Below are 24,938 nucleotides of genomic sequence, written 5' to 3' on the forward strand. Positions count from 1 at the left end.
TTCACCTGGCTTGTTTGGCTAGCACCTTTGTATGTGAAACCATCTCACCAGCCCAAGACTTGGTTTCAGTAGGCAGGCAAAATAGCATGGTCTCCTTCTACTGGGAGACTGGAAATGAGTATAAATGGGAATGTGGTGGAGATAGGGTATAGCCTAGGCCAGGGCCAGGAGAACGACCTAGCAAGGGAGGCAGGGTTACATGTAACAAAGGATCCCTACTGCAAACCTCTAATTCTAGGAACATATCTTGCATCACATGCCAGAGTCATCCTTCACTGTGAATCAGTTACAGCAGCCATGTACAATGATTGTGTGTATGTAAACAAAACAAAACAAAAAGCAAAAAACCAACCTCCGAGTTGGTAAGCACATGTTTTTAGAATGCTAGCTGAACACAATGGAAATACCTGGTATAGCAAATCAACCATCGAATAAGCACATCTAGTGACAGTCCCCCAAGCAACCATCTGTGATGTTATCCAAATGAATGCATGAAAACGCTTAACCTTTCAAAATTCTGGGCTTTTGGCTTCCAGAACGACCCATTAGTGAGGATTTTTCACAATATCTGTAGCCAGTGATCTGCCCTGCTGCAGAGATAAATGTGACAGCACAGGAGTTAAATAGAGAGCCAGGTTCATTTACATACTGTAACACTGCCGTGAACCTGCATCACCGAGTCGAAGCAGCAGAGATGCAGGGGACACACTGAGGGATGTGTACATGATCCCAGAACCAAGTCCAAGAAGGGGAGGATGGAAATCGCCATGAAAACTGCCTAGGAACTTTTACATAGACACACAAGAAATCATCCTAAGAAGGTCACAAGATGGGCCGAAAGGCAGAGGAAAATATAACTTCATGTTTATTGCTAGAAATTCTAAAATGAAGAGCATTTCAGATGTTCTGACTAGTGCTGCTCAATCCACTGACTTTGGAGAAACAGAACAGATCTTAAGAAAATATGAATGAATGAATGACCCTATGTTTTAACACATTAAATAGATTGGACAAAATGGACAAGTTCCTTAAGACATACAACCCACCCAGATTAAATCATGAACAACGAGAGATATGAACAAATCAAGAGCAAGTTAAAAAACTGATTTAATATTCAAGATAGCTGGTTTAAAAGTACAGACCCAGGCCAAATATAACAACGTGTTCTTCTAACACAGGATATTTCTTGTGACACTGACCTAGACACATCCTCATATGAAGAAAAACAGAGATGGAAAGTCTGCCATGCTGACAATTGTGCCCATGAAGAGAATGGGTTCAAAATGGTCATTTTTTTTCCCATTCAGATGCTGCTTCTAACTCCCAAAGAACAGGTCTGGGGCAGGAGGAACAGGATTCATTTCAAGCTGGACTACTCATCTACCAAAATGCCATTCTGACCAAAGAAACAGATGCAGAATTACAGTCACAGCTGCATTCTGCATACAACAAGTTGGATAATGGTACTCTAAATTGCTAATTACACCTTTAATGATGTTTTTAGTGCCACTGCAGTATTTTGCCACCTTTGTATATTTTTTTCTCAAAAAAAGCAACCAGGAGGGTTTTTAAATGATGGTATTCTATTTTGTTAAAGCCAATGAGTCTTCTAAAAAGAACCCCACCCACCCACCCAAGGCATGGTTCCTCTTTGTAGCCCTGGCTGTCCTGGAACACCCTCTGTAGAACAGATTGGTCTCAAACTCAAGAGATCCACCTGCCACTGCTGTCTGAATGCTGGGATTCAAAGTGTGTGCCACCATTTCTTGAAGTGGCAGTCTCATGGGATTTTGTAAGAGCCCATTTATTAACTAGCAATTTGCTTTAATTTACTTCCTTACCAATTATTTACATTTAACATTAGAGAAATCATAAGTATGCCAGTCAGTGTTTGTATCTAAATGCATAGTTGGTATGGAAATATTATTAGCTAACATATGCTAACACGTTGGCACTGGGAATATTCTATGACTAGATTTAGAAAATTATACCAACAACACAATTGTATTTTTTTGTGATTACCATGATAAATTTTACTATACTGCCAGTACTCTATCATTTACTCTACGCCAGCATAGCTGAGGCAAATTATTACTTTTTGATATGACAATGCCATTACATTTTGATTACTTTGATAGATTACAATATAGATTAAAATACTGCTATTATCCTACTGTTTCTTATACATTATAAACATTTAGTCTTATATATATGAACTATATAGACATTCTCTATATATCTATATATAGAGAGAGGGAGCAAAGTTCTATAAACTGATTTCTACTAAATTATTTTTATAAAGATTCCTAAACAATTTGTTTCTCACAAGTCTATCTCAAGCTGACCAGAAATCTGGCATGCTAGATTAGAAAAAGATTTTCTATTTGGACAACTCTGTATCAATAACAACTGTGTCATGTTTTTGATAAATGTTATACTTAGCAAGGTAAATCAATAAGCGAACGTTAAAAACACAATCACAATCGGGTAATCACAATGCTCACTCTCTCCTTCTTCCCCTATCTGTCCCGACCCTCCTCCCTCTCATGAAACACAGGTGACTATGTAGCCAAGGATTATCTTGAACTCAGGGTACTTCTGCCTCCACCTAGCATGTACTAGGATTATAGGCATGTGCTACTGCCAGGCTGCAATCACAATTCAAAAACTAATACTTACATTTTCTTCAAACTGATCATCCAGTTTCAGTGATCTTTTAACTCTGCAAATAAAACATTTAAAGAAATTTTAGATCTGACATGCTTTATTTTAGGCTGATACTTTAGGATAAAATAAAAATAATTGAGTCCAAATTATTTTTACCAACTAATTTTTATATTGCTTGTTAAAGCTAAATTCCACATAAAAAATAATTATGATGATAAATTTGGATTTCTTAATGTTTTTATTTGATGTTTATTTCTAGTAGCATATTTTAATATGGGATCCTAACTAAACATTTAAATGGATCACTTCTTCATATATACAGCTTATATACAAGTACTACCATAAAATTTAAATATTAGTTTTATTCTTTTTTGGTGGTGGTACTGGTACTGAAATGAAGCCCTGTGCTTGCTAGGTAAGAGCCCTACCACTGAGCTATATCCCCAGACTAGCTTTTATTATAGAAAAATTTCAGTAAAAAAATTAGTTATCTGAATAAAAATATTATGAGGAAAAATTATACATAACAGCAAAATAATCTAAATATCTTTGATAGAGACACTGAAAAATCTACCATTTGCAGGAACAGAGTGCTAAGTGGTGCAGGTATTTGTAAGGCAAGGCTTTGCACATTATCCTAGCATTGGACATGATTCAGAGCAAGCAGACTATGACTTAACCGGGGAACAGATGCTCCATGTCTTTATAAGTCCCCAATCCACAAGAAACTATTTTTTGCTTCCTTCACTACACTGATTCAGGAACGTGCCAGGCTCTGTGTGTGTAAAATCTGTTCTGCTAAATGGGATGCCCAGCTGTTGGTGACAATGCTTAGAGAGGAAAGTTGAATATTTATAATACTTTATTCCGTACAGCTGCTTCTAAAGAGCAGTCATCAACATTTTATTGATTGCAAACTGAATACGCAAAGGAGAGAAAGGTCAATATAAATTAAAACTGGTTTTCCAAATGCAGTATTAAAAGTACTTCTTGACCCCTGAGGCAGAAATTACCTCAAGTATTAGAAAGTTAGAGCATTCTGTAAAAGATTGTATTATATTCTGTTTTATAGAACCTCTCCTAAAAATATAGATCCTAGAAAATTACTAGAGCATTTTTCTTTGTTTTTAAATGCTGTGACATTAGCTTTTATAAGAACACAAACCTCACCCTGATACTGCTCAAAATATTATTGCTGTATTATCATTGACTAATTCTTAGAAAAAGTAATTCTGTGTTCAGATTAGATAAAAAGTAGATCTATGAAGGCAAGGAAATGTAAAATTTTCAAGAAAGTGAGTTGAGTTAAAATAGGCTATAATCTATTTTATGTTTGTTTAGAATCTAAAGATGAGGTTTACTGAAGGTAACAGAGTAGTAAGCAACTGGTAATAAGTATCCGAAAAAGATTTAAAAGGCAACAGGAGAAGACATCTGAGAAATGACTTAGTTCTGCCTATAGAGAACTTTGTGCAACTTGCTCAATGTCACATGTTTTCAGAGAGGGAATCTCAGATCTATGGTAATGCATTATGAAAAAAAAAATCTCTCCCATGCTAAGAGACTGGAGTCTTTTCTGGACCTCAGTCAGAGCTAGTAATACATCTTGAGGACTGCTATTCTATTGTGTACTCAGTCTGTTTGTTTAGCTTGCCAATGCCTTGGATTTCCCATGTAATCAACTTTCACAACAAGGCTAATGCATAACTGTAATCTTAAATTGTGTAATCTCCCATGCCCCTGACCCAGAGTAATGCATGTGTATTCTGAGAATCATTTGCTGGAAACAGCACATAGGCTGAAAGCAGTCTTATGAATGAATATCCACCACAAATGTTGCAAAACTTGGGTACTGCTTGATAAACAATTATGCTTGTAATACTGTTTGTTATCTGGGTCAGTTGAAGTCAGTGACTTAAATTCCTTGTGAAACTGTTAAAGATTTCTATAAAAATATCCCTCATTCCTTCCCAATGTGATAGTTTTTGTGATGCTCAATACATACAAGACAAAGACCTCTGTTAGGGACAGACACAGATTCACAAGACAGCCTTCAGGCAGGCACAGATTCAGACTCACAGACAGACAAGAAGGACAGAAGACATTGGGAGGGTGAAGTGGCAAGTTCAAATGTGGGTTTGTTATTGTTTGGTGACATGAAGGAGAAGTGCTTTGATTTCTTTCCTTAAGGTGACACTGAGGCATTATTGGTGTCTCAGAGTTTATTAATAATGCATTCAAACTAATCACATAGGTCTTAAGAGAGAAAAAAATTAAAGATCACTTAAAGAAGAACAAACTTAGTAGATGAATTTATGGCAATTTATCCTTACCTTTCAATCAGAATTAGATAGTTATCAATTATTAAGTATCTACTGCTTACACAGATATTCCTTTATCCATGAACAGCTGATATAAGAGGATGAAATGATACTAAATGGATTACTCTTGAGTCAACAGGAATGGAACAGAAACAGATGAAACACATAAGGAAGAACAGGTAAAACTTGACCAGACACAAGGATCTTTCTGGAAGTTCTAAAGTTATAACTGGCTCTTAAGACTACTATTTTGTTTAAAAAGTAAATAAATAAACAACAACAACAACAAAAAAACCCAATGCAAGCAAATAGGATGATATATACCTGTAACTGCAACATTCAGGAGGCTGTGGCAGGAGAGCCAGAGCTTAAGGCCAGGCTGGGGTACACAGCAAGAAATTGTTGCAAAAGAAAGCAAGGAGCGTTATAAAAATTGGGCACTACTACTATTGCGATATTATAGGAAAAAATACACAATAAGCAGTATGGCAAGGATGCAGAGAAATAAAAACCCCTGCACACTGATGATGAGAATGTAAACCAGTAGAGCACTATTTAAACAATGCGGTTTCTCAAAAAAAAAATATTATTATTATTATTTTTTTGTTTTTTCGAGACAGGGTTTCTCCGTGTAGCTTTGCGCCTTTCCTGGAACTTGCTTTGGAGACCAGGCTGGCCTCAAACTCACAGAGATCCACCTGCCTCTGCCTCCCGAGTGCTGGGATTAAAGGTGTGCTCAAAATATTAAAAATAGAATTACCATGATTCAGGAATTAAAACTCCAAAATGAACTGAAAGCCAGAACATGAATGGGCTTGTATAAAACAATGCTTATGACAACATTGTTAAAATGGCAAAATGGTAGAAGAAGCCTAAGTGGCTGGTGGGAGATGAATTAATACACAAAATGTGGTATGTACATATGTGGATATTAGTCAGCTTTAAAAATAAAATTTGATTTCAGGCCTGACTACTTTGTATTGGATAACCAACTAGGGAGCGCATCTCTGGGAGAGGCTAATTCTCCCTTAGTGGTCATTAGCTGCCTGTAGTAAACCACACTAGACAGACTCAGCAGTTGTAGTTCTGTGTACATGTGTGTGTACCAATAATGACCAAAGAGAAACAGGCCACCAATTAGAAAGGGGGTGAATGGGGACATAGGAAGGGTTAGGGGGAAGTGGTATAATTATATCTTAATTAAAATATTAATAAATAAAAAAAAGAAATCTGACACTTACTACACTGTAGATGAACCCTGAAGACATTACCCTGAGTAAAATAAGCCAGTTAGAAAAGGATGAACTGTGTAGATTTTATTCATATGATAGTAGTCAAATTCAGAGACACGATAATAAAATAGTGACTTCCGTGGGCTAGGAAGAAATGGGAATTATTGTTTAGAGTACAGTTTTAGTCTCACATGATGAAAATAGTCTTGAGATAGAGCATGGTAATAGTTACACAATAGTGTGGCTGTATTCCCTCTTAAGAGTGATCTTATAACTGCAGGGGACTTTGCATTTTCCATCCTCTCAAATTTCTACCTACTCCCATAATTTGACTATTATATCCCATTTTTAGTTGTACTAGGTTTAGATTCGCTGTGTGGCGGTTAGCCATAATGCCAGCCTGACTGGATTGAGAAGTGCCTAGGTGACCAGTAAGGCATACCCCTGGGTTTCAATGAAAGCATTCTTAGAACCCACCTTGAACGTGGGAGGCACTGCTCTTAGAGTGGGGGCCCAGACGGGACGAAAAAGACAAAGGAAAGCTGTGTACACTGGTGTTTTCCCTTTGCTACCTGGCCACCATGATATGAGTTACTGCTCCACTATGCCTCAGCACCATGATGGACTGATATGTTTAAAACTGTAAGCCAAAGTGGATATTTCCTTCCTGAAGCTGTTTTGTTCTGCTAACACAACTGGGATCAAAACCACAGTTGCTACTAGAATTAATGCTGTTGCGATTTTATAAAGACATATATTTGGTGTACAAAGTTTTCAGCAGGTGAGATTATATTACATTCTTTAAGAATGGTCCACTGTTTTATTTAGCTTAACACATGATAGTATCCTTAAATAGGATTCTCTGCTTCATCTCAAACAAATGAGTGGCTAAGTTTTCCTATATGATGTTACTAACATCATTTATAATACTAAGTAAGTGGTTCTAAGGGGGAAAGCCATCAATGATTCTTAGGAAGAAGGAATGACACCATGGAAGCTCACAAAACTATATGATGAGATTCTTTTTCATAGAACTTTTAAAATGTTAAACATGATTTTGAATGGTAGGGTCAAGCGCAGTAGTTGGGGATGAAGAGCAAACTTAGGGAAGCGGATAAGACTTGGGGGAATCTCTCATGCTATGCCAAATACTTCCCCAATGTTGGTCTAATCCCATAATTGCAATAAGATTCATAAACTTGGCAATACTGGCCTGTAAAGTGGTAAGACTTTCTGAGTGGAAGATAAAAATATCAGTATTTCAGTGCTTCCTTTACTCCTCAGTATAATGGCCATGCTAAGGCTGCCAGCCACCAACTTCACAAGTGTTTAGTGACTGTGCTCCTGAGCTGCTTAGAAATCCTTTGATAAAAGGCAATGGGCAAGTTTATAACCCATGCGATACGTTAAATGTAACTTGAGGTATATGAAGTGATTTACTTTCTATTTTGCATATGAGAATGAGAAGAGAAGGGAGAAGGATCTTCTATGTCTGTTTTGTATTTTCCTTTTCATTCAAGCCTATGTTTGTATACAAAACTTCCCACAACCACACACAAAATCTCCATCACAGCATGAGTGAGTGGGAATTCCACCCATCACACAAAGCATCTAAATGGGCATAATGGGAAAGCATCTAAAGGGATTGTTTGCTATGATACTTTGTGACACAACCAGCCACATTTGGCCAATTACTAGGTAATGTATTTTTATATCAAAATCTTCCTTATCAAAAGATTAATAAAGAGCCAAAGAGATTTTTTACAGAAGTTAATAGGCATATTTGGGAATATTAACCATAGAACATAGACAGAAGTGAGATGTCCTAGGGTTTAATAAAAAGAGAAATCAAGTCAAGACCATTTCACTCCTAAATGATATTCTCAATATAACACATATTAGTATATGTATCTGACAATAATAAGTCTTTTAAGAGTCCTATGAATTCAAAGGGCTTACACAGATCTATATAATTTTAAATGGCAGGTAGGTGAGGTGATGTTTTATGCACTTTTCTTTATGAATTATATTTCACAATACACACACACACACATACACACATAAACCAAAACATCTACCTGCTATTGATGTCTGCTATACTTCTAAGACTCTGACAATCATTTCTACGAAGTTGCCATAGATATTGTTCAGTTTTCAGTTAGTATGCTTCTCTTCTCAACAGCATTGGTGCACGACCTTGTAAGTGTTTTATGTATGTTTTCTTCCCTATATCATTAAATCACGAGGTCTTGTCTGTTATTTAATAAGCATTAAGTTCTGAAGATGTTTATTGAACTCTTTTCCATGAAAACTCAAACCGCTAGACAGTACATATTTTGATTCTCAGAGCCTGAGAGTAGTTGGCATATTGTTGTTACATAAATTACTGAGTTTTTAAAATCAACTGTGATTTTTTTTATTAAAATCATGTCTCAATTATTTCAATTTCCTATGGTGTCCCACTTTTGCGTATGTAAGACACCTAGTTTGGTTTGAAACTCCTAGATGTCTTTAAAATACGTATTTGTCATGACATATAGTGTCAAGATGTATGTCACATATAAATATGTTATACACAAACACATACATATATATAAACTAGGAGTTGAATCAAAGGTCTCATACATGCTTGGTAAGCATTCTACCAATAAAGTAACACCATAATTTGCCTCTTAAAAATATTTTGATCAACTATATTCAGGGTACTTTAAATAGCAGTCTTCAAAGATGTCATATTAATACAGTTATGTCTAAGGTAGACTTCTGTGTTGATGTATGTTTGATCAATTCTAGAAAAGCTACAGTCTCCTCAAATATTATTTCTCCTCCATGCTACCTTTCTAACCCTGAAGTTACTGAAAATTAATTTTTTATCTCTCAATATGTCTTCTCAGTTCTAAACTCATTTTTCATATTATTGTCCTCTATGTAGGTTTTTCACATTTATGTTCCAATTTTTGAATTCTTTCTTTAGTTGAGTCTAACTCATTATTTTATTCACTAGTTTAATAAAAAACAAATCAGTGAATTTTGATATAACTTTATTTTTTAAAATTCCAAAGGACAGGGGCAGAGACACATGTCTATAGTTCTCAGCATTTGAGAGGTTAAAGCAGGACAACTGAAAATAATTTCAGGGTCAGTCTGGGCTTTAGTCTGAGATCCTGTCTCAAAAAAAAATAGATCCAAAAATAAGAATTATTCAGACTTTATCCAAATACACCACTTGTCTGAATTTTGTTTCATTTGCTTAATCATTCTTTAACTGTACATATATGTAAATATGCAGGTTTTCCTGACCCAGTGTGTCCATGTTCTCACCTTCCCACCCTTCTCTCTTTCTCGATAGGGTCTCATGTAGCACAGGCTAGCTTCAAACTCAGCAGATAGCTGATGATGACTTTGAACTGCAGATCCTCCCACCTTTATTTCCCAGGTTGTGGGACTACAGGCATGTGCCACCACACAGGCCTCCTTGTGTTTCACCCAAATACAAACTGTTTTCTTACAGAAACCCAATAATCAAAATTTTAACAAGTTACTGATATAATGGTAATAGACCGTATTGCAATTTTATCCTTTATTTGCGGAGGTGTATGTGGTGCAGCTTTGCTGGAGGAAGAACATTTCTACAGGCAGTCTTGGACCACTTCCAGTTTGTTCTCTGCTTCGTGACCGTGGTTCAAGATGTGAGCTATCAACTTCCTGCTCCTCCAACCATGCCTGCTGCCTACTGCCATGCTTCCCTACCATGATTCTTATGCCTCTAGACTCATAAGCCAAAATAAACCCTTTCTTCTATACGTTGCTTTTAGTCGTGGTGTTTTATTACAGCAAAAGAAAAGTAACTAACAGAAGTTGGTACTGAAAGTAGGCTGTTGCTTTGAAGAATATGAAAATTGCTATTATTATTATTTGGGTCAATGTGGAAGACTTTAGAACTTTGGACTAGAAAAAAATGGTTGAATTCTGTAAGCTGATTTAGCAAGCTGTTCTAGTAGGATCCTGGAAGACAGCAGTACTGAGAGTTATGCGGATGGCAAAGGCCCAACTCAAGAGGTTTCAGAGGCAGGCAACATTAGCAACTGCACTACAGGCCATTCTTGTGACATTTTGGCAAAGAATCTGGCTGTCTTCTGCCATTGATCTGAGAACCCGATGGAGGCTAAGTTAAAAAGCAATGGGCTGTCTTAGTTAGGGTTCCTATTGCTGTGAAGAGACACCATGACCATGGCAACTCTTATAAAGGAAAACATTTAATTGTGGTGGCTCACTTACAGTTCAGAGGTTCAGTCCATTATCATCATGGTGGGACATGGGGGTGTACAGGTAGGAAAGGTAGCTGAGTGTCCACCATCTTGGCTTGCGGGCAACAGGAAGTGATCTGAGTCACTTGGTGGTATCTTGAGCATATATGAGACCTCAAAACCCACCTCCACGGTGACACACTTCCTCGAACAAGGTCATACTCACTCCAACAAAGCCACACCCCCTAATAGTGCCACTCACTTTGGAAGTCATTTTCTTTCAAACCACCACATGGACCAATTGCTTTGATAGAGAAATTTCAAGATACCATAATACTGAATCTGTGATATGGTTGTTATTAATGACTCTTACACAAGTCTATAGTAAAAAAGAGCAAGTGGGGCAGAAAGAAATAAAACATGCACAGTTTAAACAAAAGGAGCACCAGAAAACATAATGTTGCAGCCAAGGCTTGTGTTGTGCTACAATTATTGAGAAGATTAGTGCCTACAATTATTAAGGAGAGTAGTGCTCTGCACAGGGACAAAGAAGGGTGACCTCAGGACAAGACCCCACTCAGCTAAGCTTCCAATGTGAAAGGTAGCCTAAGGGGTTTTCTGGTCTTAGAAAGCAAATGAATGAAAAAGGTTGCTACTAATTTGGTCAACTGGGGGTGTGAGGGTATGTCCAACCAGAGCTGGAGCCAACCATGGCAGTGCTATCCAGTGTGGTATGGGCTGCAGAGGCATGTAGGATATCAGAGTGAAGGGAATGTGGATTCTTCCTCTGCAGTTCCAGAGAGCTGCTAATGCCAGGCAGCACATGGTAGGGGAAGGCCCTGAGACAAAAATGTGATTCATGTAGGACCTAGTTTTGGAATGTTAGTGATGTTCAAAGACTTTCATTCATATATTAGGAAAGTGCCTCATATCATTACAAAAGGCCACATATTATATTTTGCTCTATTATAACTTGCTGAATTTTATAAACAAGAAAAAATTATTTAAAATTCTTATCTTTAACTATTTAGAGCAAGTACTAACAATTTATCAACCTTAAAAATGCAAGAAATTATGTAACTCTAAATATCTGCTGTGGGTCAAACTATTTATTAAATGGTTATCTATTACTCTAGCACATCATTTTAATTATTTAAGATTAGCTGAAAGAAATTATTGATTTATAATCAATCCACACAATAAAAATAATTGCATTTGGCGTTAGTACCAGTCTGACTAAAAGCCCAGACAAGTGTAATCAAATAGCTAGGCTTTCAAGTCAGGCATCATGGTGTATGCCTGTAACACCAGCACCTGGGAGATGGAGGCAGGAGGACTAGGAGTTTAGGCCGGCCTCAGCAACACAGTGATGTTAGGCTACCTTAGACAGTCATTTCATCAAAGAAAAAAAAAGAAATAGTACATTTTCTTTTCTTTTCAGAACACTCTGACTTTGTATGAATATCAGCACTAAGAACACTGTCACAGTTAGAAACACTAATGCTATTCTAATTTTCTAACTTTGGAACAGAATTAAGTTAATTCTTATAGAAATTGGCCGAATGTCTTTGGCTGAAGCAGCATGATAATACACGTTAATTAGAAAAATGAAGCAAATGCAACTAGGAAATTTATAAGTGAAAAGATGGAAGATGTGGGGATGGGGAAGAGAATCAATGGAAATGTAATAGTAAGAGCTATTACATTTGCCATTAGCAATATGTAAGCACAGATGTGCTCATATCACAGATGTGGTGTGAAATTCCTCCATATAGTCTAAAGCGGCTGCTGCTGTCCCCCTCCTCACTTTTAAGTCCGAGCCTTATGTTGGCCTTAAACTCTTGATCTTGGTCCTCCTACCTCCACCTCCCAAGCTCTGTGGTTACAGGTACCACCACATCTGCCTTAGGATAACTTCTTTTTAAACAGCATTTTTACCATTCACTTAATATTTATTGATCAACTATTTTACTCATGAGGATTCAAATCCTGATGTGTTTGAGTCCAAGTGATTTTTCCACTTCAAGTCTAAGAGTCAAGGTTGTAATCTAGATAAATTGTATTGCCTCTGTCTTTAGAACACACAGAGAAAAACAAGAGTACACTTGGCTAGGGAGATTAGCTTAAAGAAATTAGAAGCAGCAATCAGTTGATTCACCTGTTTCTCAAAAGACCTAATGGATGGTAGAGAATTATACTTACCAAGAACTTAATATAGGTAAGCTCTAAATCTTAAAAAACAACAACAAGCCGGGCAGTGGTGGCACACGCCTTTAATCCCAGCACTCGGGAGGCAGAGCCAGGCCAATCTCTGTGAGTTGGAGGCCAGCCTGGGCTATAGAGTGAGTTCCAGGAAAGGCACAAAGCTACACAAAGAAACGCTGTTTCGAAAAACCAAAACAAAACAAAACAAAACAAAAAAAACAAAAAAAAAAAAAAAGCTATTTAAATTGGTTATGATGCATACTAAAAAACAAATGATGCCGGGCGGTGGTGGTGCACGCCTTTAATCCCAGCACTCGGGAGGCAGAGCCAGGCGTATCCCTGTGAATTCGAGGCCAGCATGGGCTACCAAGTGAGTTCCAGGAAAGGCGCAAAGCTACACAGAGAAACCCTGTCTCGAAAAACCAAAAAAACAAAAAAACCCAAAAAAACAAACAAACAAAAAAAACAAATGATGTTCAAATTATAAAAGCAAGCAACCAAAGACTCATCACCCAATTAAGCAACAATATCACCAACATGACTGGATACACATGACGCCTCCTTTGCTAGCCCACTGTCTTTCCCCCATGAGACAACCATTAGAACGAATTTTATGCTATGTCCCTGCCTTTTCCCATTATAATCTTAGCACACACAACTGTTTATTTTTGCTTGCCCTTAAACTTCAATGGCTGTATGCAGCCTTCCACAAACTGGTTCCTTCATTCACTATATTTTTAAGATCCTACCCATTCCATTGTCATTGGTTATTTGTTCTTTTCCACTTATTTTAGATTCATTCGGGCCATTCCTCCAATTACTCCTTTAGGAAAGAAAAAAAAAAAAAGCTTTTTCTTTGTTTTATTCTCAGTATGTTACCCTATTTAAGTTATTTTCAGTTAGACATTGCTCAAATTTAGCCCACAGCTTATAAAAGGTTGGGAGGTTTTGGTAAAGTAGGGCTGAGGAGTAGAGGCGGGTTGAGAGAACCAAGCATCCTGGCACTGTCAACAGAGGCACGTTTATAGAAACAGGAAAGACAAAGTGACGATGGGGCTACGGAGTATACTCCTTCTGCTCACAGAGGGCCCCTCAACACAGCAACATCCAGGGAAGAGATACCTACGGCATGTCGGGACTCTGGGAAGGGACACCGTTGCTGGGTAGAACCAACTGAGAAACCGCAAACGCGGAAGCATAAAAAGCCCGCGCAGTGGGGACTGGATGCGGTGTCACACATACAGCGGTCCGCCGGAAACAGCCTCCGCACGATAAATAGCCCGAGTGTATGTGAGGGGCGGGGGGGTTCAGGGAGTCCAGGGCCAGAGCCCCACCTAGCCCCTGCCGACCCTCTCTCACTATTCTGGACAAAGCAACCTCACAACAGACGAGCAACAGGGCAGTGACTGTACTTTCTGTGTCAGTGGTCCGGAGACCTCCGGTCGGACTGTTTGGGAGGTGCTCTGCTTCTTACTTCCGGTGGCGGAGAGGAGCAGTTGCTATGGTAATCTAAAAAAGGCGGAGGTCTGTTCGGCTGCGCTGAGAGATTCGAGGAACTACTCTAAAGAAAATTGGCTGCTCTTCTTGGTTTGTGAGCTGAAATTAGGTAGCAACCGGCACTCTTTCTCTCGCTCTCTCGCTCGCTCTGCCCTCCCTATGTGGCTGCCGCTCCCACCTGCTGCGTTTCCTTTTGTGTCCTCCTAATAGCCCAGGCAAGCCCCTGAAACACACAGGAACGCAGCGTTGTGGCCAGAGGAATACAAAACGGAGAGAGCGCGTCTCTGATCAGCAATGACTATTACATGGTGCAGAGACGGTGACTGGATGGCTCTCTGTTTTCACTCGGCCCTTTAGACGCCTTAGGCGCTTGTTAACCGTTTATTTTTTCCTGCTTATTGTGTGTCTGGTTATTTATGGAGCCGTTTGCTACATTGTACTCTCCAGGCCCCTGTCTCAGTCTTGGGTTTGAGTTTTAAATAAAAGGGGGTTTCAGAGCCCTAGGGGTGCAATTATACATTTATTTAAGCTTCAGTTTAGGCTCTCTTCAAAGGAAGGGAAAGAATAGAATTCTGGAACATTTCTGCCCTGGGATTTCTATGTGAGAATAACCCTATTTGGAAGGAGCATTTGAAGAAGATCCTTAAAAATATGTTTTTAAATTGCTTGCTGTAAAGTGAGTGCCCGTTCTTCCTTACTGGAACAGTTTTCTTTCACATTTGTGAGATGGCATGCACGCATATGTGTTTAAAACTGATGTTTAATTATGGTGATACCAATTTGCAGTAACCAGACTGTGACACCACATCCCTATGGGGTCCTTCTAAATCTGGTGTAATATGAAAGTGTCAGGCAGGCGGTCTGTGTATTATAAATAGGGTACTTCATCCATGATAAGCGATTATTATCTTTCTTTCCCAAGTGTAAAAGACCTACATAATTCAAGAAGGTGCCAGTGATTTAGGCCTCCTGAGTAAGAATCCAATGAGTCCTGAAGGGGACTCTACCTGTGTCATCTTATTGTTCAACTTGAACTATTCAATTTATTAGATTGGAATGTATTTTCAGAAGTCAACGCAGGATAAAGTAATGTTGGAAGCCATTGGACCACCAGCACAATTTAGCACCTCATAGTAGCCTTTGTTCAATAAACCTTCTGAAATTTCACAACTTACTGCTAACTGGGTGACATCTCTGTCCCTCAATTTCATCATCTGTAAAATGGACAAAAAGTACCTGGTCAGTGTAGTCGAGGATGAAATAAGATGTATGATTGTGTATTAATGTTTTATGAGCAGAGGTTCTGTATATACCCCAAATATTACTACTAATAAAGAAACTCAGTAAAGCCTAATGGTAGTAAATGAGACTTCAAATGTTCAGTGATTTGGCATGTGCTGGATTGTAGAAATGTCAGTGAAATGATTTAGTTCATCCTGCTATGGAGGGTGGGTGTCAACTGCAGTTGATTTACATAAAATATCTCATTGTTAGGAAATTTCACTCCATCTACAGTTTCTTTAGCATTTATATGTCCTGTAGTATTCTGTATGCTTTATATTTGTGAACTGATGTAATCTTAGCAACCTTTTGAAGTTTCACATGACCTCTTTTTTTGAGATGATGGGTGTATGCATTTTCTTTGTTCTATTCTTTTGTATTATGCTATATCTTTGTTCTTTGGGATATTATATATTTGAGGAATTACATGTGTGTATGTATATAATTAGAAATCAACTGTTAAGAATTTATTCTATTTAACATGTACTGATAAGTTCATATAGATGCCATAACACTTATCTTTTTTATTCTGTGTATAAAATCTTCAGTAGACCAATGCCACACCTCATGGTGGTACATTTGCTTTTTAGGTGATTTACATGGACCAAAGTAAAATTTTACATTATTTTTCTAATAGAATGGCCAGCAATCCTGGAAGTGATGCAGCTTTGGGTACTCACAAATCAATGCTTTCAGGGAGTCCCCGCACAAAGAAATTTCCACCAACTGAACAGGAGGTATTTTATATGAATTGTCGGGCCGCCTACTTAACCATCTTCAAAAGCAGCTTGGAAAACATTGTTTCTAAGGGTCAACTTTACCTAGGTAAATTTTTTAAAGTTGAATATTTTGCTTTATTTTTTGAAAGTTAATAGACTGAAAGGTCTGAATTAGAATTACATCGTTGAGTCAAACTCCAGTTTCACAGTGAAACAAGCAGCAGGACTGTGAGAAACAATAGCTGTTTATATAGTTACATGTCCTAGGGACTTCCAAACTAGACATATATAAACGTGTGTGTGTGTGTGTGTGTGTGTGTGTGGTGTGTGTGTGTGTGTGTGTGTGTGTGTGTGTGTGTGAGAGAGAGAGAGAGAGAGAGAGTAGATTGTGTAGTCGAAGCTTCCACCAGTTACTGCTTGCTTAAGAGTAACTTCCACCAGTAACTGCTTGTTACTGTTGCTGTTTTTCAGCTGTCTGGTGGTGCTTTAGATTTATAATAATAGAATCAAAACCCTTTTGCCATCTGACTCACTAATCTGAATTTTGACTTACATTAAGGAAAAGATAAAGAATTTGCAAAACTGAGGTCAAATGACTTAAAAGAAAAATATAAATAAATGAAATTTTAGAAGAGAATTAGAAGTTGCAAAGTTTTGTTTCTCATTCTACCCTTTATCATATTTTAACATTCTTTTGGCTGCAAAAGTCCCCCACATCACTGAATGTGGTCCTTGCCAGGCTATCAAAGAGCTGGGAGGTCTTGATTCTGGTAGTCTGTAGTCACTGGAGATGGGCAAATGACAACAGCAGGTAATGCTATGACTCACGTCAGTTTCATCAAGCCAAATCTTATTAGCAGAGAACTGAGTTTCTTTGCCATCTTTAGAAGTAATTTCCTTAAACAAAATTCTGCTAGGTTTCTGCAGAAATGTCTTGGGTTTTTATACATATGATCTCTTTCTAAGAAAATTCCTTTGGAGGAATGATGAAATTTGACAAGATTAAAATATATTTGCTATCTAAATAGAAGACACTAATTAAATAGTTTAAGAACGAATGTACATGATGGTAGCCATTTCAAAAATTATGTGTAACTTTGACTTATATAATTAAAAATTTATAAACTTTCATCTTGAATTTTAAATACGTGTGTTTAGTTGGCATATATTAAATAGTATAAACAGAAACCCAGTTAATTAAAACTCCACTTTGCTGCCATTGGTGAAATATCTGAGGTTTTTTTTCTTTCTTCTTTTGAAAATAGAAACAGTGGCTGGGAATGGTGGTGGATGCCTTTAATCCCAGCATTCAGGAGGCAGAGGCATATGGATCTCTGTGAGTTCAAGGCCAGTCTGATCTACAAAGCAAGTTCCAGGACAGCCAGGACAGTTACACAGAGAAACTCTGTCTCGAAAAAACAAATCAAAACAAAAAAACAGTGAATTTGCTAAATTGAAAAGTTTAACATACCTTCCTATGGTATAGTTCTTGAACAATTAATCAATTAATATGTAATAAGACACTGTCAGCCCTGTGAAATTATCTGGGTAGAAAACAAACCTGTTTTTGCATCTCCAGTGTTACACGTGGTTTTGGTTTAAGGTGGAATATATTCTTTGTAGCACTGTTGGGCTAAAGATAGTTTTTTACAAAGGAATTTGTACATCAGTGACATCTGTTTCTTACCACTCTTTTTCATATATGCTTCTGCCCTTAGCACATAACAAATGGTCTGACATTTCCATGCAGAGTCAGACACAGCGGGTCCACAGGTATCGCAGATACATGGCAAAGCTTAAGTACACCATAAGCAAAAGATCACAATATAGATGTCAACCTTTAAACATCTGCAGTTAGTAAAGACTTCTCAGATGTAGAGAGGTTTACTTCTACATACATATTTTGGCATAATTTTATTTTGAGACGGTTATCCTTTTTAAATCAATAGTTTTAAAGGATCTAGTGATATAGCTTAATGCTAGAGCCCTTGCACAGGCCTGGAGTTTCATCCTCTTAAAGCACTTAAAACAAAAAGAAGATACACCCAGAAGATTCTTAGGTAGTGATTATAGTAGTCAGGCATGAAGGCACAGGCTTATAATCCCAGCACTGAGGAAGCTGAGGCAGGAGGATTATCTTAAGTTTGAGCCAGCCTGGACCATAGTAGAGACTGTATAAAATGGGGGAAAAAAACTAAAATTTTCTTTGTTATTGAAGATAGTGGCACATGTTTGCTGAGCTGCTGTTTCTAAGAGTTGGTAAGATGGCTTTTCTAAATATTTACCAAAAGAATTTCCTTCCCCAGTAGATTTTTAACCTTCAAATTACAATTTAAATTCTACTCTATTCTCCCATTCTAGTCAGTGGAGTTGACTAGGGATAGATTCCTTTTAACCTCTGAGCCATCTCTCCAGCCCCTAGGGATAGATTCCTAAATGCATATATCATTTCTCTAATTCTGTTGGTAGATGAATTATGGAATTGTTTGTTTATGTAGGAGGCAAATATTTATTCTTTATTCCTAGGGAAGCATGGTAACCAAGGATTTTTCTGTATCCACAATGTGAGAAAAATGTATGTTCAGTGCTACACATTTCCATAAAGGTCTTCTAAGCAGATAGAAGATGGCAGTTACAGTAGTGGGAACTACTGTCAGCAGAACCTTGAGTTGGTTCACTGGTTAAGGGCATCTGCTGCCAAACTTGGCAACTGGAGTTGCATCCCTGGGGCCCACAATGGGGAAGAAGAAAAAATTAAATTGGCTTCTGACCTCCATGTAGATTGTGCACATACACACACACACACACACACACACACACACACACACACACAATGTTAAAAAATAAATTCTGTTGGCTGTGTAGATCATCTCCAAGCTTGTCTTCTTGTTTCCCTTTCTGTGTCTGTTTCAGTTATCTAAGTACAGTTTGTTGGCATAAACTGAAGGATAGGGAAATGTCTCCTAGTCTTTTAAATGTAAGTCATGACCACAATTAGCAATATTACACTTAACATGCAGACTTTACATAGGCCAATGAGACAGCTCAATAGGTAGAGGAGCTTGCCACCAAGCTTGAGGACCTGAGTTCAGTCCCCAGAACCCTCATGGTGGAAGGATAGAACCAACTATAACAAATTGTCATCTGACCTCCACATTTGCGCCATGGCATGCATGTGCAGGCACACAAACAGATGATGATGATGATGATGATGCATACACACAAATAATAATAAATACATAAGATGTAAATATTTTTTAAAGATGTAGAATTTACACTTATATCACAGAACAACTTTGGACCAGAAAAAGCTTTTGTCTCCAAAGAACAAAGTCACCCTTCGTGTGATTATGTGCAACTAGTGCCCAATAATTGATTCAAATATGTATGTTTATTATGTTGATCTAGTTTCCCTTTCTTTGTGGATATTTCTCTAAACTCTTTTGTATTTACTAATCTTCATTACATTAAATTGTAGAAAATTCAGATAATCATTTTAGTGTTGATTTATGATGCACATATAGTATACATTCCCACCCCCAATAGTTGGAAATTTCCAATATAATATTTTATAATAAAATTTGGTAGCACAATTCAAGACAGATACAGCTTTAGAAATTTAATGATTTCTTCTCTGGTGGTTCAGAAACTTATGGACAGTTATAAAGTAATATGTAGAAGTTCATTTGCAAATTACTACATCACTTGTAGTGAACTGAAGAAGGTGTCTGTAATTGTTTAAAGATATTGTATTTAGTGTTGTGTGACATATACAAATACACAGCCTTTCTGAGATTGTAAGTCCTTCACCGATTACAGTTAAAAATTATTATATTTAGTTAAGTATCTGTGTGTTTGTGTGTGTGTGCGCACACATGCGTGCATGCACGCACATTTATATGCACAGGTGCCTGTGTGGTGCCTCTTTGTGTATGTATGCACATGGCAAAGCATTTAAAGGTCAGAGCACAACTTGGTTCTTTCCACTGTATGGATCCTGGGGATAGAACTGAAGTTCTCAGGTTTGATGGCAAATGCTTTCACCTGCTGAGCCATCCCACTAGCCCTGCAAATGGATGCTTTTGTGCACATATTTGACATTTGGTGCATGCTTGACATTCTGGAGCCCCTACTACCTAGCTCTGGTGAACATTATAGATACTACACCTTGTTAACATTAAAGTTCTCAAACAAATGAGTTCTTCCAGTCAGTGAAATATCTGTTAACCCTGAAAAAAAAATCACTTTTGCTTTTTGTGGTTACCCCTGTGGTCTCAAAAAAATAAAAATAAAAAAATAAAAATAAAAATAAAAATTCAGTCAACCTTGTTTTCTCTAAAAGTTCTTAGATAAACTGGTGGCTCATCCTTGTAATCCCAGAACTTTGGAGGCAGAGGGAGGAAGATCACATCAAGTTCAAGGCCAAACCAGATCTACAAAATGAGTTCCAGGCTGGCCTGGGCTACAGAGTGAGAACCTGCCTCAAAAAATTAAGTTCTTGGCCGGGCGGTGGTGGCGCACGCCTTTAATCCCAGCACTCAGGAGACAGAGCCAGGCGGATCTCTGTGAGTTCTAGGCCAGCCTGGGCTACCAAGTGAGTTCCAGGAGAGGCACAAAGCTACACAGAGAAACCCTGTCTCGAAAAACCAAAAAAAAAAAAAAAAAATTAAGTTCTTAAGTAAACCAGATAATGACAGTTAAGTAGGTTGAAAACAAAACAGATAGAAGAAGGAATAAATCAGTTCTGCCTCTAATATATTAAGTCTCTTTAGCTGGTAGGCATGTATATTTTTTGCTTTTAATAATGAAGCATATATGGATGTAACTATCTAGAGAAACATACATTGATGTAACTATGTAGTCAGTACCAATGGTGATTGGATGAGAGATACTGGATTTGCTTACTAATGTATAGGGATTGAAGAAAAAGAATACTCAAATATCAATTCCAAGTGTTATAGTAATATGTAATATTTTTTTTAATTGGGCAGCTCTTCAGCATGCAGGAAGAAATCCATCCCAAAAGACCATTAATAAGTATTGGACTCCTCAAACTGCCAAACTGAATTTTGATGATTTTTGTATAATTTTAAGCAAGGAAAAACCTACTTCAAAAGCAGAATTGCTAAAATCATTTAAACAGTTAGATGTAAACGACGATGGCTCTATTTTACACTCTGACCTTCATAAGTATCTAACGAAGGTAAGACCTGCGGGAGTTTTGTACTGTGCATGTCTGTAAAGCACCTGGAGTCCAACTTTGGCTACCAAACTCCACATTAAAGTAAGTATTCTCTCACCGGGGAAAGTGAATGACATACAGTATTTGTAAAGTGTTTGCAGTCCTTTTCCATGAAAAGTGCTTTATAAAAAAGAGAGAAAGCATGAAGTCGAGCCCATGTTCAGTTTCCCTTCCCCCATGTAATTCTTTACTGCTCAGAACTCTGAAATCTATGATTTTCATGTGTTCAGTAAAAGGAAAATAAGTATAAATGTGATTTGATATTATTTTGTTTCTTTTTTCTTTTTCGTTTTTCTAGACCAGGTTTCTCTGTACAGCCCTGGCTGTCCTGGAACTCACTCTGTTGACAAGGCTGGCCTTGAACTCAGGGATCCACCTGCCTCTGACTCCTGAGTGCTGGGATTATAGGTGTGCACCACCACGCTCAGCTCGTTTTATTTTTTGAACACTTTTAGAAGATATTATTACTCTATCTTCAATATCCATTATTACAGACTCTATAACATAAATTGTTAAAATCTTGAAACTGAAATTAAACATATTGTTCACAAAATTTAATAATTTTATGAAATTTTATTTAACATAGTCTCATTATTGCTTAATACTCTCATTCTGACTCATAATGAAACCACATATTCAACTTATTTGTAGAAGAGGTTAAAATACGTTTCCAACTGGGCACTGTAGCCCACTCACACCTTTAATCCCAGTGCTTGGGAGACAGAGGTAGGCAGCTCTCTGAGTTCAGGCCAACCTGGTCTACATAGTAAATTCCAGGTCAGCCAGGTCTATATAGTGAAATTAACTCAGAAAAATAAATAACAAAAAATGCATTTCTACCATCACTGTCAATAACAAAGCATTAATTATGTTGTTTTAAAATATGTTTTGTTTTATTTTTAGAGAGGTGAGAAGATGACTCAGGAAGAAGTAAATGCTGTAATAAATTTGGCTGATGTGAATGCTGATGGAAAGTTTGACTACATTAAGGTAGATAACCCCTTATTGAAAGAAACATGCATGCTGTGTAGGGAATCATTTTAATTTTCCCCAGCGTTGCTACGATGTAACTGACAAAATGATATATAGTGATAGTGTATGCAAAGATGCTTTTGATATATGCATACATTATGAAATGATTAGACCATATCAGATAAGTGTGTTTGAACTCAGGACCTCATACATGTGAAACACTGCACCGTGAAGCAACTCCAGCCCCTATACAAATATTTTTTAAATATTAGTAAGGGCATAGTTACATACTGCATACCCATTGTACTTTTAATTTATCCTCTTAGTCTCACAATTATGATCTGATGATTATATTACAAATAGTGTAGGGCAAGCAAGCATCCCTAATCTGAACATTCAAAATATGAAATGCTCCACAATCTGAAGCTAAGTTCCATGTAGGAGCTCATGTTAAGGCCTGCTAAAAGTATAACTTAAAATACTTCCTGTGGGCTATTTGTATAAGCAGCACATGAAATAAGTGGATTTCTCAATTAGACTTAGCTACCAAAGATATCCTATTATGTATCTGCACGTACTCCAAATCTGAAGTCATCCAAAATACTTTTGGTCGAAGCATTTTGAATAAGGGCCACTCAGCCTTTATAACCAAGTTAAAATACATATATGTGCACATACAAGTATACAAGCAAGCATAGAGACTCCCTTCAGAAATGAACATTTTCTAAGGTGGAACAGTCAGAAAAATTATTTAGAACAAATGCAAGTCTATGTGTCTTGTTAAAAAAATAAATAAATCACCTCTCCTGGTGTACCATTCATTTTCACTCGGAGTGTGACCCCACTGATTGATGGCTGCATTTCGCTGGGTCACTTGGGGCTGCCTGGGCAGTCTGGTTCACAGAAAATAACATGAGCAACAAGTAAAGTAAGAAACGCATTTCATTGACCAGCCTCCTCCTTGCCTACTAATGTGTGTTTACCTCCCTTGCCTCCCAAATGTAGGACTGAACATTTCCCTCCCCAGCTGACGGTTTTCTATTTCCTTTAGTTTTGTAAATTATATATGACAACCAGCGAGCAATGTCTCAAGACTACACTAGAAAGACTGGAGGCTGACAGTAAACTGAGGTGGCAGCAGTTTGGAAGCCATAGCGAAGGGTCCCCTGAAAGAGACTCATCTCCAGCGCCAAAACCGTCACCTAGAATCATAAGAAAAAATGACCAGGAAACATTCTCAAGTAAAGGTATTTACTTTCAATACTAAAAATTTCTTGATCAGAAATGGTGGATCATAATTCAAACAAAAATGTCCTTTCATCTCCAGTTATCAATAATAAGGTAAATGAGAATCCAACTATTAGCTACCATTTCTAGACTTTCTTAGCAGTAAAAATCTACTGAAGTAAAATTTTATTATGAAACCTCACTTGGCTATGCTCATTACATTTTATTAAAACTAAAATTTCAGACTAAAAGATGACATATTGAAATAAAGAATCTTGTCTTAGTAGCACATAAATTAAAACCATTAAGGCCTGATCAATATAAAACCTCTGACTGCATTTCAATAGGAAGAACAAAGAGTGAAATTAATGCAATGGACTGTATGACACTGTGTTTAGAAACTAACTGCTGCTGACCACTTTTCATGTATAAGACCAAATAACTTACTTTTTACAGGTGACCCAAGCCATTCCTTACTGTCAACAACTAGAAAGTTCAAAACATCTGTTTCCTTCACAATTACCATGAGTGCTAATAGTAACCGAGAGTCCAAGTTAACAGAGCCAAACCTAAAGGTATAGTACTTTAAATGAACTTCAGATTATTAGTAATTATTGAGTGTTTACAGGGAACCAATGGAGTCTGTGGACTAATTTGAGTTTTTCCTGTAGAACGCAGTATTTCTGTTTGTAATATTTTCAATTAGACATCATTTATTTATGTGGCATGCTGTTGTGCACATGTAGAGGTCGGAGGACAACTTGTGAGAGTTGGCTCTTTCCACCCTCTGGGGTCCAGGACGGAATCTGAGCTGTGTGCTTTGCCTGTAGATATCTGTGTCTGCTGAGCTATCTTGCTGGCCTTGGTTATGATATTTTAAAGTAAAAAAAATGAGTAAGAATATTATTACGTATAAGGTCTTTAGTTTGAAAATGGTGACTCTTCAATTTTTAAATTTGATGAATAGATTAATTATCTATATACCTTGGCAAGTAAAATTTTTCGTTTGACAAATACCTTCCCTAGGTGTCGCCTAAGTAAATCGTGCATTCAATATCAATTCCTGCGAGAGAAAGACCACAAAGTCACTTTGCTAAGTCAATATTTGTTGAGTGTTAATATTGATCTTCTTCCTTTGTTTTCCCCTTTTAGACTCAACTTTTACTAGTTTTCTTTCAGCAGAAAATAATAGCTCCAGAAATATAAAACATTAACTGGAAACTGCTAGGATACATTAAAAATGTGCACCTGGAGACCTCTGTAAAAGGGGGAAATGGTTATGACCACACACTCTAACTGCTGCTGAGAACGGAACTGATTGTTCTCCA

The 24,938-nt window shown here is 37.4% G+C and overlaps 2 protein-coding genes across 5 annotated transcripts in view; one reads left to right on the forward strand and one right to left on the reverse strand.

Moving 5' to 3' along the window:
* Nucleotides 1–14,078, reverse strand: part of Itgb3bp (integrin subunit beta 3 binding protein) — a 59,773-nt gene extending 45,695 nt beyond the window's left edge. Inside the window, exons 1-2 of one of the 2 annotated variants that reach the window (XR_009377614.1) lie at nucleotides 13,799–14,078; nucleotides 2,680–2,722 (exon numbers count right to left, since the gene is read on the reverse strand). Coding sequence is in view for 1 of the 2 variants with exons in the window: in XM_059254571.1 (XP_059110554.1) it covers nucleotides 2,680–2,722; nucleotides 13,795–13,871 (120 nt within the window). In the remaining variant the exon portion in view is untranslated. Of the gene's footprint in view, nucleotides 1–2,679; nucleotides 2,723–13,794 lie in introns of both variants that reach the window. The other variant, XM_059254571.1, reaches the window with a different exon arrangement.
* On the forward strand, nucleotides 13,926–24,207 carry Efcab7 (EF-hand calcium binding domain 7). Of its 3 annotated transcripts, none has more exons than XM_059254569.1 (6): nucleotides 13,926–14,259; nucleotides 16,088–16,275; nucleotides 21,161–21,372; nucleotides 22,315–22,401; nucleotides 23,435–23,630; nucleotides 24,067–24,207. In XM_059254569.1, the coding sequence occupies exons 2-6, from the start codon at nucleotides 16,089–16,091 to the stop codon at nucleotides 24,189–24,191; spliced, it is 807 nt and encodes a 268-aa protein (XP_059110552.1). In that variant the 5' UTR covers nucleotides 13,926–14,259; nucleotide 16,088; the 3' UTR covers nucleotides 24,192–24,207. The 3 variants fall into 3 exon arrangements, with proteins under 3 accessions (XP_059110552.1, XP_059110553.1, XP_059110551.1); XM_059254570.1 differs by having other exon boundaries at nucleotides 13,926–14,176; XM_059254568.1 differs by having other exon boundaries at nucleotides 14,164–14,278.
* Nucleotides 24,208–24,938: the final 731 nt, after the last annotated feature.

The sequence above is a fragment of the Peromyscus eremicus genome, chromosome 2 (assembly GCF_949786415.1).
Source record: "Peromyscus eremicus chromosome 2, PerEre_H2_v1, whole genome shotgun sequence".
NCBI lineage: Eukaryota > Metazoa > Chordata > Mammalia > Rodentia > Cricetidae > Peromyscus > Peromyscus eremicus.